Consider the following 16,695-nt stretch of genomic DNA (forward strand, 5'->3'; position numbering starts at 1 on the left):
GCGACAAGATGTGGGTGTTTGTTGTGGCACAATTTCAGCTTGCCCACGGCCTCGGCCTCGTCCTCTGCATGCACCATCACCATCACGTCCACTTTCCCATCCCTTGCCACGCACCTTGCCCCTTTTAAATGGAGGACAATATTTTCCATGTTCACTACAAATGGCGGGATTTGAACCGCAGTGATATGTGATACGTGTGACTGAAAACCACAGTTTTAAATAGCTGGCCTTTAGGTTACTATTTTTCACAGCGACCTGATGTCAATAACTTCACTAACACACTGCAACAAAATTTAAATGGAGGCCAGAAATGTCTGAATTTGGAGCACACTTATAAGTGATGTGTGACGGAAAACCACAGTTTTAAATAGCTGGCCTGTCGGTTACTATTTTTCACAGCTACCTGGTGTCAATAACTTCACTAACACACTGCAACAAAATTTAAATGGAGGCCAGAAATGCCTGATTGTTGAGCGAACTTATATGTGATATGTGTGAAGGAAAACCACAGTTTTAAATAGCTGGCCTGTAGGTTACTATTTTTCACAGCGACCTCGTGTCAATAACTTCACTGACACACTGCAACAAAATTCAATTGGAGGCCAGAAATGTCTGAATTTGGAGCACACTTATATGTGATACATGTGACTGAAAACCACAGTTTTAAATAGCTGGCCTTTAGGTTACTATTTTTCACAGCGACCTAGTGTCAATAACTTCACTGACACACTGCAGCAAAATTTAAATGGAGGCCAGAAATGCCTGAATTTGGAGCGAACTTATATGTGATACATGTGACGGAAAACCACAGTTTTACATAGCTGGCCTGTAGGTTACTATTTTTCACAGCGACCTCGTGTCAATAACTTCACTGACACACTGCAACAAAATTTAAATGGAGGCCAATATTTTCCACGTTCACTACGAATTTCTTAATTTTTATCGCTGTAATATGGAAAGGATCTGGCTGTATTCTGCAGTGGGAACAAGCAAATAGAGCAGAAAAACTGTGTTCTCTGGATTGCTTTTTAAGCAAATAATCAGGATTAAGATAAAAAAATATATATCCTTGGCCCCTGATACCTGGGGCTATTTCTAGAAATATCTGTAACAGCAGCAGAAAACAGAACTGGAATGGAGCCTCTTGTGCTGTATGCACTGCAGTCTGCCACATACAATGCCTGCCTGTCCAACTCCCGCTGTCACCACTGAATAGATGCAGCTGGATTAGTCCTCAGAAGGACTGTTAGTTCAGATGGATATATATATGTTGTAGTATACCTACGTTAACTAATAAACAAGCAAATCTCTCCCTAGCTCAGCAGCACCTCTCCCTACACTGCCTCTTTCTGGGGTAGACTGTGACAAGCGTGGCGACGCCCGGTCTTATATAGACCTGATGACGCTGTGCGGCCAGCCAATCACTCTAATGCCACAACCAACATGGCTAAGGCATTACAGTGTGTGGCAGACAATCCCTGCATGTTCATTGGCGCTTTAAAGAGTGCCAAACATGCAGGGAGGGGTCCCGAGCTCCCGGCCGAGCAACCAGGAAATACTCGCAGAACGCCGAGCATCTCGAGCAGTGAGATGCTTGGGCTAGTACTGAGCAGTGGCGAGCACGTTCGCTCATTACTAATTATTAGAATGATGAAGATTTGTAGAATAAAAACATATTTTCAGCTCAGATAAAACTGAAATGAATTCCATTCACTAATCTCAAGAAAGCAAGTAGTAGTAATGCTCTTAAGAAAATGTTGTTCCACTGCAAAATACTTCACCGTTGTGATTAAGCTGCTGGAATGACAATTAAAGCTTGTATACAGGTTGTAAAATTTGCATCCATTACTAAATACGCTAATAATTGATGCTTTCTACTTTCCAAGCATTTACGTCTTAATATCAGTTTGGCAACCTAAACAGATCTTAGGGATTACTGTTCAGAAAGTTATGGTTAAATCAGTTGCAGAGAAACCATTGTAAGAAAACCTGTGGTTCCTTAGATATTTAGGCAGATTGGAAACACCTAGCAAGATGGTGAAGAACTTATTTTTTTCCGCTATGGATTTGTGGTGGATTATGTCAAAAATTATTTTTCTTCATTTCATGATATTTCTGTTTTTGGTCCAGTGAAAGTTAGAATTATGCTGAATGTGTATAGCACCTTTTAGTTAATAGGTGTATAGCTGTGGAACCCAACTGATACTCTACAGCTACTACAACAGATATTGTAACAAAAGTCAACATTCCTGATTCATCATATCCGTCATTGTTCCCACCATTCTTGATGAAGGGGCATGCTGGAGTCAGACACTCCTTATTCTTGAAGTAGTTCATGCTTCTTCGTGAATCTGGATCATCTGATGAGTGGAAATTTTGCTTCAGACAGGTACTGGAATGAGAATTCTGGCATAAAGGACACCAGAGCTCGTCATGAATTAAACCAACTTGTGGCATCCCTTCCCTGCCCCCATACCACCCCAGCTCTCCAGTTCCACCCATTTTGGCAGCGCTAAGAGAAACTTGTGTGAAAAAGCCAAAAGTCGCAAAGTTTTGCCTAAATTTTGCAACTTTTCAAAGTTTTTACTCCAGAATCCTTGTGTGAAAGCTTTCATGAATCTGGGGCCATCGTCTAGGGCCAGCAGTGAGCTGCTATGTGATGGAAATGATAGGCTCCAAAAACTATAGTAGAAAAGACTATTTAGGAAGTTTGTAATTAAGATAAAAATGAACAGTAAAAATCAGAGCAAAGGTGTCCATTATAAGGGGCATATCTATATGATATGACCTTAAAGGGGTTGTCAGGTGTTCTGCTAAAAATCTGCAAACATTGTAACAATGTGTCTCGGCAGCAGTACCGGAGAATCCTGACAATGTGCTGCATAAGTATTCAGAATTCTAAAGTCATATAAAGTACTGCAAACGTTTAGCAGAACACCAGGCAATCCCTTTAAATGACTATGAGATGTGGGTCCCACCTCTGGCACCCACAACTATTCCAGGCCTACCTAGTAAAGTGGCCTTCAACCACCTCAAATAAGCAAAGAATGAATAGAGTAATGACCCCACATTTGACAAATATCTCTACATTCACTACCATATGAGTTACCATTGTTTCTGTAATTCCCATAGCAGTGAATGTGTAGAGACACACATGTGCAATCACTTTTCCATTCTTTTCCTCCTTGGATGTAGCTGGCAGCCTTCCCTTGCAGGACAGGTATCAGGGTAATACCAGTCAGGAGATTACTCAGAAATGGGGCCTGCATTTGGCATTCATAGTATATGTTAATATGCTATATATTGTCAATGTAGAAATATCTTTTTAAGTTACAAGATTAGCATGTGCAGCAGCAGTGGGTACAAATTTATATATTGATAAAAAGGTGGCTTGATATGAAAATGCTAAATGTTGTTTTTGTTTTAGTTTGATTTTTTTTTCATTTTCTGCTAATGTAAAGTTTAACACTTCTTGATTTTCCTTTCAACTGTAATTACTGTTTACATTCATTTTATGAAGATTGGATGTTGCAGCAAGAAGAGAGCTGTCACTATAACAGGAACGTCGTTTCCAATGTAAACTTCATTGTAAAAGACATTCTTCAAACAGCTCTTGCCCTCACCAAATTGTCCCTGTCACATGTTCAGTCTGAAAAACATCACAGAAAGTGACAGCTGGACAGGCGAGAGGCGCAGAACACTGCGCATGGGAACAAGACCAAAGAAACTGTGAACTACAGCACATAGCACTTCTTTATTCTTAGCACACGAAACAAAAAAAAGACATTTATAGAATTTGGTGCATTTTGCATATAGAGTACATACTACCTTTTATAATACTAACGCATATCGAAAATTTATTTAAAAAAATAAGCAAAGAAAGAGAAATTCTGTAAAATCACTTAGAAAAAAAAAACATAAAAACCATACACAGAAAATTACCTTGGTAATGTCAAAGGTTACACCATATTTTGGAAAAAAATATTTTTAAAACTTTTAGTGATGTTTTGCCTTAAAGCAGAGGCCCGGGAGCCCATGATGTGTGGCTCCCGGCTGTCAGCTTGTTACGTTAGCACCAGCTCTAACAAACACCTCTGAAGAGCAGGTCTCCAGATGGTAACTTTTTTGAGTGGCCTCGCACAGAAGAGCAGATCTAGGAGCACATATACTGGTGTAATGGGAACCTGTCACGTGAAAAAAATGTTGTGAACCTGTAAATATGGGGTTAATCTGCGGGTTAATAGCGTTCTAAACCTGCCCGGTGCCCACGCTTAGAACCCTGCAATCAGAAAGAAATGAACTTTATTCTTCCTGGCAGTGCTCAGGTGTCAGTCGTTGGGGCGGCGCCAGCGTGGGTTTAGTCACTGCTCAGCGCATAGAGAGCAGAGGCTGTAACTGCGCCCCTGTACTGACTAACAGCTGACCCTAATGATGAGTCACTGTCAGTTAGTGACATGGGTCCCGTTACAAGCGCTGCTCTCTATGCACTGAGCGGCGAATGAACCATGACTGAAACCCGAACCGAGGAAGTGGGGCTCAAAGTACGAGCGCCATGCAGGTTCAGTACGCTATTAACCTGCAGAATAACCCCATATCTGCAGGTTAATAGCGTTTTTTCACGTGTCAGGTTCCCTTTAAGAGTTGGAGAGATAAATTAAGTATGGCAAGTTGAAGATATGATGATAATGCCAGTTAAAGGGTTGCTTGAAGTTAGATGTAATAGTGTGGTGGGAGTGCTTGATGTGAGAATACCAAATGAGGGTAAGGTGGCAATCCTTGAATGTAAGCATACTGCCTTAGTGTGAGCTCTCTGTCTGTTCTGTCTGTTATTATACAATTATGGGGGCTCTGGGTGTCATTATTGTGGAGTGCAGGAGGAGGGATCTGGATTTCACTAGTCGGGGTACTCTGGATGTGGATTTCGAGCCTCTCTCAGAACTGAATGTGGCTCTCAAGGTAAGAAAGATAAAGGACCACTGCCTTAGAGGATATGACTTAAAGGATAGTTATTTAACCACTGCCTTAGAAGATAGGTATTTAATTCATCCATCCGTTTGTGTGCTGTCTAAAGCCCCCGTCTCACATAGCGAGATCGATAGCAAGATCGCTGCTGTGTCACGGTTTTGGTGACGAAATAGCGACCTCACCAGCGATGTCGCTATGTGTGACACTTTGCAGCGGATCAGGCCCCTGCTGTGAGGTCGCTGATCGCTGCAAAGTGTCCTGGACCATTTTTTGGTCGTTGCTCTCCCGCTGGTCAGCACACATCGCTGTGTGTGACCAGCGGGAGCAGCGATCAGGCTGGTAACTATGGTAAACATCGGGTTACTAGGGGCACATGCGCACCTAGTAACCCGTTGTTTATCATGGTTACGAGCCTGCTAAAGTGAGCGGTAACCTCCCGCTCACTGTAGCAGAGTGGTAACCATGATAAACAACGCGTTACTAGGAGCGCGTGTGCCCCTAGTAACCCGATGTTTACCATAGTTACCAGCCTGCTCCTGCTTCAGCAGGCTCGTAACCAGGAGCAGGACATCGTGGAAAGATTCTTTCCACGATGTCGCTGCTCCCCTGATCGTTGGTGAGCCTGTCTGTTTGACAGCTCACCAGCGACCACATAGCGACGCTGCAACGATCCCTGACAGGTCGTATCGTTGTCGGGATCGTTGCAGCGTCGCTAAGTGTGACGGGGCCTTAACTGTGAACAGAGTCATATTATCTAGCAATATCTTTTACATGGTATTTAATTCATCCATCCATTTGTGTGCTATCTAAATGTGAACGGAGTCATATTATCTAGCAAGATTTTTTACATGGTATTTAATTCATTGCTCCTGTGTTTTCTTTTTGTTTTAAAGTGTTATCTATTTCACTGTTTTATGGCCCTCTGTTCTACAGTGGTTTGTTTATCCTGCATAGAAATGCCTGCTCTGGCCTTGTGCTAATTGGCTAATTACTCAGTGTGGCCAACTGGTGCTTGATTCTAGCAGACATTTCATTACAAATATATTCAGCTCTGGCTAGGGATAACATGCATGCAGGGTCACGCGTGCAATAGATTTTAAATGCAGTTATACAATGGCAGTTGGACAGAGCAGGAGACAGGTAAGGTGCATACAAACATGCTTCTTAGTCAGTTGTATTGCATCATGCATTGGTCATATCAATCTGCTTCTTATTTTTTTTAACTTCTGCTTTCTCACAACTCGCCCACCCTTTAACACATTCTGTGTACTCTCTCCATATCCACCCCTCACTTTTCGCCTGTCCCATGTATAACTCTGATACTCTACTGACATTTCTCACCAACTCCAAACCATCCACTACATCCATACAGCACTCAAAACATTCATACAAATCATTGCACCACCTGCTATTTCTCTTTTTTCTCCTTTTACTAGTCGCAGGCAACATCTCCCCCAACTCTGGGCCTTCCTCCACTAGCATACATTACTCTCCTCCAGCTGCATATAGAAATCCTGCTAATCTTATTAGCATTCAGTGCATGCCTTCTCCTATCACTTTCCATTGTGCTCTCTGGAACGCACGGTCTGTGTGTAACAACCTAACTTACATTCACAATTTTTTCCTCTCTAATTCCCTTAACCTTCTGGCTATTACAGAAACCTGGATTCAGCAGTCAGACACCACCGCTGCTGCTTTCTCGTTTGGTGGGTTGAAATTTTAACATACCGCTAGACCTGAGAACAGACCTGGTTGAGGTGTTGGTTTGCTCCTTTCATCACAATATGCTTTCCAGGTCACCCCCCTGGTTCCCTCACTTATGTTTCCTTCCTTTGAAGTCCACACTGTCAGACTCTTTAAACCCTTCTCCCTGCGAGTGGCGTTTGTGTATCGCCCTCCAGGCTCCTCCTGTCAGTTCCTGGATCACTTTGCCACTTGGCTTCCTCACTTTCTATTCTGTGACATCCCCACCCTTATCATGGGAGACTTTAACATCCCCATCAATGATCCCCTCTCCCAATCTGCCTCTCATCTACCTTCTCTAACCTCCTCATTCAGCCTCTCACAGTTTACTAATGCTCTTACGCATGAAGATGGGAACACTCTGGACCTGGTTTTCTCCCATCTCTGCTCGCTGCATGACTTTACTAACTCCTCTCTCCTGCTCTCGGACCACAACCTTCTTTCCTTCTCTGTCAAGAATTGTCTCCTCACCCGGGACACCCCCACTTACCACACTTAGGAATAGGAATACACATAGCATTAACACCCAGCAGCTTATGGACAATCTCCACGCATCTTTAGCCCCAATCTCCTCCCTCTCCTGTTCAGACTTAGCATTGTCACACTACAATAATACATTGAAGAGTGCCCTAGATGAAGCGGCACCTTCTACACGCAAAAAGACCCTACACAGACAACGGCAGCCCTGGCACACAATGCAAACACATTTTCTTCAGCATTTCTCAAGGTGTGCTCAGTGGAGAAAAACTCTTTTAGCAGAGGATTTCAACCACTATAAGTTTATGCTCAAAACCTATAACTCTGCCCTTCATGTGGCCAAACAATCCTACTTCACCACCCTCATCCCTTCACCATCCAACAATCCAAAATTACTTTTTGAAACCTTAAACTCCCTTCTGAGCCCTAAAGCACAGGCCCCCATCACCAACCTCAGCGGTGAGGATCTGGCCACTTATTTTCCAGAAAAAATTAACCACATCCATCAGGACATCTCAGCCCAATCTCCCCAGTGCCTGGATGCCCTTCCCTGCCGCACTTCAAGCTCACTAGCCATCTTTGAGACTCTTAAAGAAAAAGAAGTTACCCAGCTCCTCACTTCTTCTCGGCCTACAACCTGCAACAGTGACCCCATTCCTTCACATCTCCTTCAGTCTCTCTCACCAGTGGTCACAACTCACCTGACTAAAATATTTAACCTCCCTCTTTCTTCAGGTATCTTTCCCTCCTCATTTAAACATGCCATCATAACCCATTTACTTAAAAAGCCATCCCTGGACCAGAACTGCACTGCTAACTACAGACCTGTCTCTAATCTTCCTATCATCTCTAAACTCCTGGAACGCTTGGTACACTCCCATCTAATCTGGTATCTCTCAAATAACTCTCTTCTCAACCCTCTACAATCTGGTTTCCGCTCTTTACACTCCACTGAAATTGCCCTCACTAAAGTCTCTAATGATCTAATAACAGCTAAATCCAAAGGTCACTGCTCCATGCTGATTCCCTTGGATCTCTCTGCCGCATTTGACACTGTGGATCACCAGCTCCTCCTCACTATGCTCCGCTCTATAGGCCTCAAGGAAACTGGTCTCTCCTTGTTCTCCTCCTATCTCTTTGACCGCTCCTTCACTGTATCTTTTGCCGGCTCCTCTTCCTCTCCTCGCCCCCTTACTATCGGGGTTACGCAGGGCTCAGTCCTAGGCCCCCTCCTATTCTCTCTATACACTGCCACTATTGGACAAACAATCAGCAGATTTGGGTTCCAGTATCATCTCTATGCTGACTACACCCAATTATACACTTCTTCCCCTGACATCACCCCTACCCTAATACAAAATACCAAGGACTGTTTGTCTGCTGTCTCTAACATCACGTCCTCCCTCTATCTTAAACTGAATCTCTCCAAAACTGAACTTCTTGTGTTACACCCCTCTATTAACCTAACTAAACCTAACATCGAAATTACCTTGGAGGGTTCAACTATAACTCCCAAGCAGCATGCTCGCTGCCTGGGGGTCATATTCGACACTAAACTTTCCTTTATTCCCTATATCCAATCACTCACTCGCTCTTGTCATCTACATCTTAAAAACATCTCCAGAATCCAACCTTTTCTCACCATTGAAACTGCTAAAACTCTTACTGTTGCTCTTATTCACTCTCGTCTGGACTACTGCAACTCTCTTCTGATCAGTCTCCCTCTTACCAAACTTTCTCCTCTCCAATCCATCCTGAATGCGGCAGCCAGGGTCGTATTTCTGTGCAGCTGCTTCACCGATGCCTACAACTTGTGCCAGTCATTACACTGGTTACCCATTCACTACAGGGTCCAATATAAACTCATTGCTCTCACCCACAAAGCTCTCCACAGTTCTGCACCTCCGTATATCTCCTCTCTCATCTCTATCTGTCGCCCTACACATGCCCTCTGTTCTACCAATGACCTAAGACTAACATCCCCCATAATCCAAACCTCCCACCTCCGTCTCCAAGACTTCTCTTGTCCTGTGCCAGTTCTCTGGAATGCTCTAACCCAGACGATCCGACTGATCCTTAGCCCCCATGTAAAGTGCTGCAGAATATGTTGGCGCTATATAAATAAAAATTATTATTATGATATGCCAGAGGACAGTATAAAGAGCAATTACCTAATATAATCTATGTTACCCAGTGTCAGTCCAGTCACCTTAATATAAACTGGAAAAGATCATATTATCATTTTGAAATAGCGCTAGGAGATTATTTTGAGCATCCATGAAAAACATGAAAAACTGAATTGTATGATGAAGAATGACTGTATTTCCCGAGTGTTCTATATAAGAAAGAACTGCTTCTTAGTAATGTCACTTACAGTTGTCAGTGGTGTACCACCAATGGTGGCAGGTCACGCAGCTTCTATGGAGTCCAGTGCCAGTGCTGGAGCCCCCCCCCCCGCCTGTTATTGCACATTCATCTGTATTGGCATCCTTGATACCGATACAGTCGAAAGTAATGATGAAAGAGGGAGCATCAGCTGATGCTTCCTCCTCCATCATTCTTCCTCAGAGTCTGACGTCTCAGCGCAGAGGGCACGATGACGTCACTACATGTCGCTCGCTGCTCTGAGATGTACGGCACTTCAGAGCACTCGCTGCACAGGCCGGAGTATTGGGGGAATGAGAAGGAGAAGTGTGTATTGTATTTTTTAAATTGTGGTGGCCATTATACTGTATGGAGGACTATGGGGAGTGCATTATACAATATGGAGGACTATGGGGAGTACATTATATTATATGGATGATTATGGGGTGCAGTATACTATATAGAGGACTATGGGGCCCATTATACTCTATGAAGTGCTATGTGGGGACTATTATAATATTTGGAGGGCTATGTGAGGGCCATTATAATATTTGGAGGGCTATGTGGGAGTCTTTATACTTTATGGAGAATTATGTGGGGCCATTATACTGTATACAAGCAATTATACAGTGTGAAGGTTTGTGTGGGGTCCATCATACTGTTTGGAGGGTTATGTGGCAGCCGTTATACTGTTTGGAGGGCTAGAGGGGGGCATTATACAGTGTGGTGAGATGTGGGGCCATTATCCTGTGTGTAGGCCCATTATACTGCATGAAAGACTGTGTGGTGTTCACAGTTGGGGGATCATACTGTGTTGAGGTCACTGTAGTTTGCTCGGGGAGTTGAGGTGGGGTATAGTAGGGTCATCATACTATGCGTGTGGAGGGTACTGTGGAGGAATTCACTATGGGGTATCATACAGTGATTGTGTGACACTTTTGTTAGCTTCCTACTTCATGGGTGCAATGAAAGGGGAATCTAGGGCTTCAGTAGGAGGAAAAGGACTTTGTAAGGGCTGAAAAGTTGTAAGATATGCTCTACTGTGACCCCACCAAATATTTTTTTTTTGTTTGGGGGGGGGGGGGGGCAATTAGAACTTCTGCTATGAGGCCCCATGATTTCTATGTATGCCCCTGGTCACTTATATGATAGACATTATTCCATCTTTGCTCTAAATAGGGGAAAATATAGAGCAAAGCTCAAATACATAATGAAATTAAACCAGTTAATTGAGGAAACATTTGCTTTTGTCTGTCTCAACATATAGTTTATATCTGATGGTTTTCTCCATGGCTTCAGACCTATTCAAATTTCTATTTGTAAGGAGCAACTTTGTGCCCATATAAGTGCCAAAGAAGAGGATTTTTATCTTGCCACTTTGCCTCCCTCAGTCTGTAGTGCTGGACATTTGTGGCTTCACCATTTTATTGAGAATAATTAGAAGGCAATGCACAAATATACACAAAAGCTTCTACAAATAATTTCTTGAATCAGATGTTGAATTGGAAACCGCAAACACAATCCTTATTTATAATGGTGACTTGCATAATGTGGAGTGATTTGATTTACAGAATAATTCTCTGGAAATGACTAGTTTATTTACATAATCTCAATCTTAATGCAAACATATGCTATATCAGTGAATTATGCAATCATCTTCTCATGGTGTCTGCAAGACTACATCATCACCATCCTCCATGGAATCCAGGTAGATAGCTGCATGATGTCAAACAATGGAGAACCGGGAGGTAAGGGCAACTCACTCATCACTGGTAACAGGGCAGATAATATGTCACGGGCAACAATCTAGTGGAGAGTCAATGTGCAGCATTAAAATAAGAACAATGATAAAATCTGAAATGCAAAAAAGAATATATATATATGATGATGTAGTCTTGCAGACACCATGAGAAGATGATTGCATAATTCACTGATATAGCATATATTGAGAGATATATGTGGTTTTTGCTGTTACATCAATGTATTATTTTTTCTAATGAGACGAATCTGCAGAAGATTGTATTGCACAATGCTCTAATGGGATTGATATTTATGTACTCTATATTGTATGTACTGATATGGATATAGGTTAACAGTTTTGGATATATATATATGTCTTCCATCTATTATGGTAATACTTTTGATTGCAGTACTTATTTGTATACACATTTCCTATTTGCTCCCTTTCTTGTCTGCCTCCTATGTTCCACCTGAGTCAATTTTGTCCTCTCCTCCTTCTCCTTTAAATCTTTCTTCTTTCGTTCCCTGTCTTTGTTTTCTGCCAGCTGTCAGGTGCCTTGGTGGTGGCTCCGGTGCACGCCATCGCTGTCTGGCCGGTACGCGGTCCCTCCGCTTCGCGCATGCGCCCAGTGGCTCTCGACGTCCTTGTGATGCCGACGCCGCTGTGCGCCTGTGGTGCGGCGGAGTTTCCGCGTCATTTTTGGCCGGGCAGCGGTGGTGTTTATATCCCATGATCATGGGGGTGGCACCTTGGGCTTGATCATGTGAAGCGAGGGGGCGGAACTTGGAGCCACATGACAGGGCTGTTGATGCCTCTCCATGGATACGCAGTGAATGTGGCAGGAAGTTAGTCACATGCAGTGAGTGAGACAGAAAGCCAGTTACTCGGGCTTGATCATGTGAAGTGAGGGGGTGGAACTTGGAGCCACATGATAGGGCTGTTTATGCCTCGCCATGGAGACGTAGTGAATGTGGCAGGAAGTCAGTTACAAGCAGTGAGTGAGACAGGAAGTCAGTTACTTGGGCTTGATCATGTGAAGCGAGGGGGTGGAGCCTGGAGCCACATGACAGGGCTGTTGACGCCTCTCCATGGAGACGCTGTGAGTGAGGCAGGAAGTCAGTTACATGCAGTGAGTGAAACAGGAAGTCAGTTACATGGCACTTCCGCTTTACTGTGCAACATGTGCACGCTGCAGATATGGATGTGGGGGTATAAAAGGTGGATAGTTGGTGTGCAGTATTACCCCTTGAAAAAGGTTTTCCTACCGAAACGTGCGTCGGGGTGACGGTAGCAGAGCCTGTCTGGTGGCCTTACCCAGGTACATAGCTATTTTAGCTTATTTATGACCAATTGGTTGTATTACTTCCATCTGTATAAGGGTTTTAACCCTTTTGTTTCTGGGTATTTTGATTGTGATGGGATATTATTGTTTTGGGGGTACTATTTGTAAAAGGTATTCATGATGGGTGGTATATATTTATTAATACATGTGACCCTGTCGCTGTCCCCCTTATATTTCCACTTGCTATATAGGCTGACCTTTCGGGCGCTGTGTCACAGTTTTTAGCATTGTTTTATTCATGTGGATCCAGCACTCTGTGTCTACTCTGTCGTCCGCATTTATCTTTGTAATTTGTGTTTACTACATGTGTTAATAAAGGAATTTTCTTACTTCTTTACAATTTTGAACTTGTGTGGCCATCTTTTTGTTTCTCTGCTTCACAGAGGAACAATCCCCCCTTATCTATATAGAATATACAGATTCTCAAACTAATGGTAAATATGCATTTTATAAAATCCATTCTAGAAAGTATAATTTCATAGTATACCCTAAAACTGTAAATTTGCTTATGTTTTTCCTTTCATTTTTTGTTTTTGCTATTTTAGATCAGACTGACTTTAATCGCATTGTATGTGAATTATTCAGATCATCGGCAGTCACTCATATCAAGAAAACAGATATTTTATTCAGTTTGAAAAACATTACTACAGCTTCAAATTTGGATCTTATATGGTAATAATTTGTGTATATTCTAAAAAGTAGTCCGATTAGCATGTCTATTCTTGATTGGGTAACAGGATGGGAATTACTTCAATTACCAACGATGAAGTCATTTCTGTTAATGTCAATAAAGACTCTTAACTCCATATAAAATCCAAGATTTCACTGCCTAACTTTAAGCCTGTAATTGTATACTGTACATTGATTTGTGTCTATAGAGCAGAACATACCTTTAAGGCTGTGTGCCCACAATGCGTTTTTGGTGCGTTTTTTTAGTGCCGATTTGCAGATTCGCACCAGAAACGCGTTGTATACCTTATCCCATGACTTCCTATGACATTCTGCAAGTTCTGTGCACATGTTCAGGATTTTTTCTGTGATGATTTTAGTTGCAGAAAAAATCCGGACATGACCATTTCTTGTGCATTTCTGCTTGAGGATTTGCCTATACAATGCATTGGAAACACGCATGGCAAATCTGCATACAAAAACGCATCAAAAAAGCGTCAAAAATGCGTCAAAAACGTATGTAAAATCAACATGCGTTTTCCAGCAAAGGAGATGCAGAAATGCTCAGGAAAATTTCTGCTTCATTTCTGCATCGTGGGCACTAAGCCTAAGGGTGCTCATACATATTACATAAAAAGATGAGGGAACTAGGAGACTATTTAAGTTGTGTCTGGCACTTACTTGTTTCCCTCTTCCCACTGACAACACATGCTGAGCCATTCATACATTTATTTGAGGGAGTCAGAAGCAATAGCTGTCAGCCAAACCAACATTTATCTGACAGGTATCTCAAGTCGTTGGGCTGCTTAAAGGGGTTGTCCAACGTGTAAAGAAAATTGCGAATGGCAGGAACATTTTTAATCAATAAAGTGAAGCGTACTCACCTCTGTGTATCCACAGCAGGCCTCTTGGGTGATCTGTGCAGGGATTGGTAGTGATCATGTTTCATTCTTTAATCACCTAACTGCTGAGGCCTGTGATTGGCTACACCAGCGATGTGACTGGATCGGCATTGGATGTTTCTCTGATGGTGTGCCATTCCAATCACTTGACTTCTGTATCCAATCACAGGACTGCAGATAGTAAAGTCATATATATTCCACCATCTATGGAAATAACGTGTGTCCTACTGAGCCAAATATGTATGTATATAGGAAAATGAAGGGGAATTGGATGGTTCGCCCCCAGCAATTCGCCCCCGGGTACATTTCGCCCCCGCACATTTCGTCCCCAGCATTTGGCCCCCAGGATGTTTTGCTCCCTCACATTTCACCCCTGCACATATCGCCCCCAGTTCGCCCCGGTCGGGGGGCGAAACGTGCGGGGGTGAAATGATAGGGGGCGAAATGATAAGGGCAAAATGTGCGGGGGCGAAATGTACCTGGGGGCGAACTGCTGGGGGCAAACTGCTGGGGGCGAAACTTCCTATAACCAAAATGAAGGCTTGTAGCAGTTCCCAAAGCTATCTGATATCATTTTTCAACTTTTGAAAGATATTGTCCAGCTTTTGAAAGATATACACTTCGATTAACTGTAAGATATTGCTGGTCAGAACAAGATGAGAATATTTAGCAATATTAATAACAGTGGCAGGAACATCCAAACCACACAGTAGTTATTAGATAAAAAATATCAAAAAATTAGAATGACTGATGCAACTGTAAAGCAGACAAAAGAATTAGGACATAGCTAAATATATATTCAGATTAGCTGAATCCATGATTTTAGAGCTTGGATCTGAGCTTTTAAATCATGATTTTTGGAAAATATACCAAGTTTTCTGTTTGATTACTGTAACGCTTTGATAGGTATGATTCTCCTCTGGTTAATGAAGTATTGTTCTGGGAACTTGTCATCATCCTTCTTAATCACAAAATCTGCATTGTACTTTGATTGTTCCTTATCTTCTGGAAGTTCTTTGAATGTAGATGATTTGTTTCTCTGTGGGCTATATGGGGTTACAGATTCACTTTCCAAAATATCTACCTCATTACTTTGAAAATGTTGAACTTTTGAAGCTGGCGAGTGATTTTTGTTCTTGTGTCTTAGCTCTTCCTCATCAGCTGAGCTGTCAGAAGTTGTGATGTCACTGCTTCAACTGCAAAGACAGATTTATTTCAAGTTATGACTTTCTATGTCACAGTATTTCATTTATGTCACTATAGGTCTATATTACAACCACAAATTCTATCTGGAATATGTCAGCTACATGAAGCCATGATGGCTCTGTTTATAGAAAATAAGTTAGAACATTTCAAGGAGCCCAATGAACATTTGCATCTCCAAGTACTCATTTTCATATAGATTATGTTTAGAAAACAGCTGAATTGTTTTAAGATGTGCTATTGGGTTTCTTACTATGGTATTTATTCATTTCTTTGTACTCCCATCAAAATTTATATCCTATTAACACACGGCTCAAAAAAATAAAGGGAATACTGAAATACCATATCCTAGATATCACTGAATGAAATATTCCAGCTGCAAATCTTTATTCATTAGATAGTGGAGTGCATAAAAATGATCAATGTAAATCACAATTAATATCCCATGGAGGTCTGGATTTGGAATGATACTTAAAATCAAAGTGGAAAATCAAATTACAGGCTGATCCAACTTCAATGGAAATGCCTCAAGACAAGGAAATGATACTCAGTAGTGTGTGTAGCCTCAACGTACCTCCCTACAATGCCTGGGCATGCTCCTGATGAGGCAGCAGATGTTCTCCTGAGAGATCTCCTCCCAGACCTGGATTAAAGGATCAGTCAACTCCTGGACAGTATGTGGTGCAATGTGGCATTAGTGGATCGAACGAGACATGATATCCCAGATGTTCTCGATTGGATTCAAGGCTAACGGCAAACGGGCAGGCCAGTCCAAAGCATCAATGCCTTCATCATGCAGGAACTGCTGACACTTCAGCCACAGAAGGAACCTAGGGCCCAGTGCACCTGCATATGGTCTCACAATGGGTCTGAAAATCTCATCGCAGTACCTAATGGCAGTCAGAGTACCTATGACTAGCACATGGAGGGCTATGCGGCCCTCCAAAGTAATGTCTCTTCATACCATTACTGATCCACTGGAAGATGTTGCAGAGAGCAGAACGTTCTCCGCGGCATCTCCAGACTCTATCACACCTGTCACATGTGCTCAGTGTAAACCTGCTCTCATCTGTGAAGAGCACAGTGCGCGAATGCCGAAACTGCCAATCTTGGTGTTCTCTGGCAAATGACAATCACCCTGCACGGTGTTGAGCTGTAAGCACAACACTCAGTTGTGGATGTCGGGCTCTCATACCACCCTTACGGAGTCTGTTTCTGACAGTTTGAGCAGACACATGGATGTTAGTGGCCTACTGGAGGTCATTTTGCAGGGCTCTGACACTGCTCCT

The 16,695-nt window shown here is 42.6% G+C and overlaps 1 protein-coding gene across 5 annotated transcripts in view; it reads right to left on the bottom strand.

Annotated features, from left to right (window-relative positions):
- Nucleotides 1–5,693: 5,693 nt before the first annotated feature.
- The window catches only part of LOC141166361 (tetratricopeptide repeat protein 24-like), a 286,609-nt gene continuing 275,607 nt past the window's right edge, over nucleotides 5,694–16,695 (bottom strand). For all 5 annotated transcript variants that reach the window (XM_073652970.1, XM_073652972.1, XM_073652971.1 and 2 more), the window contains one exon: nucleotides 5,694–15,399. In XM_073652970.1, coding sequence (XP_073509071.1) covers nucleotides 15,347–15,399 — 53 coding nt within the window. In that variant the 3' untranslated portion in view covers nucleotides 5,694–15,346. The remainder of the gene's footprint in view (nucleotides 15,400–16,695) is intronic.

The sequence above is a fragment of the Phyllobates terribilis genome, unplaced genomic scaffold (genome assembly GCF_046119375.1).
Source record: "Phyllobates terribilis strain yellow unplaced genomic scaffold, ASM4611937v1 Scaffold_11__3_contigs__length_659146591, whole genome shotgun sequence".
In the NCBI taxonomy this organism is placed as follows: Eukaryota; Metazoa; Chordata; class Amphibia; order Anura; family Dendrobatidae; genus Phyllobates; species Phyllobates terribilis.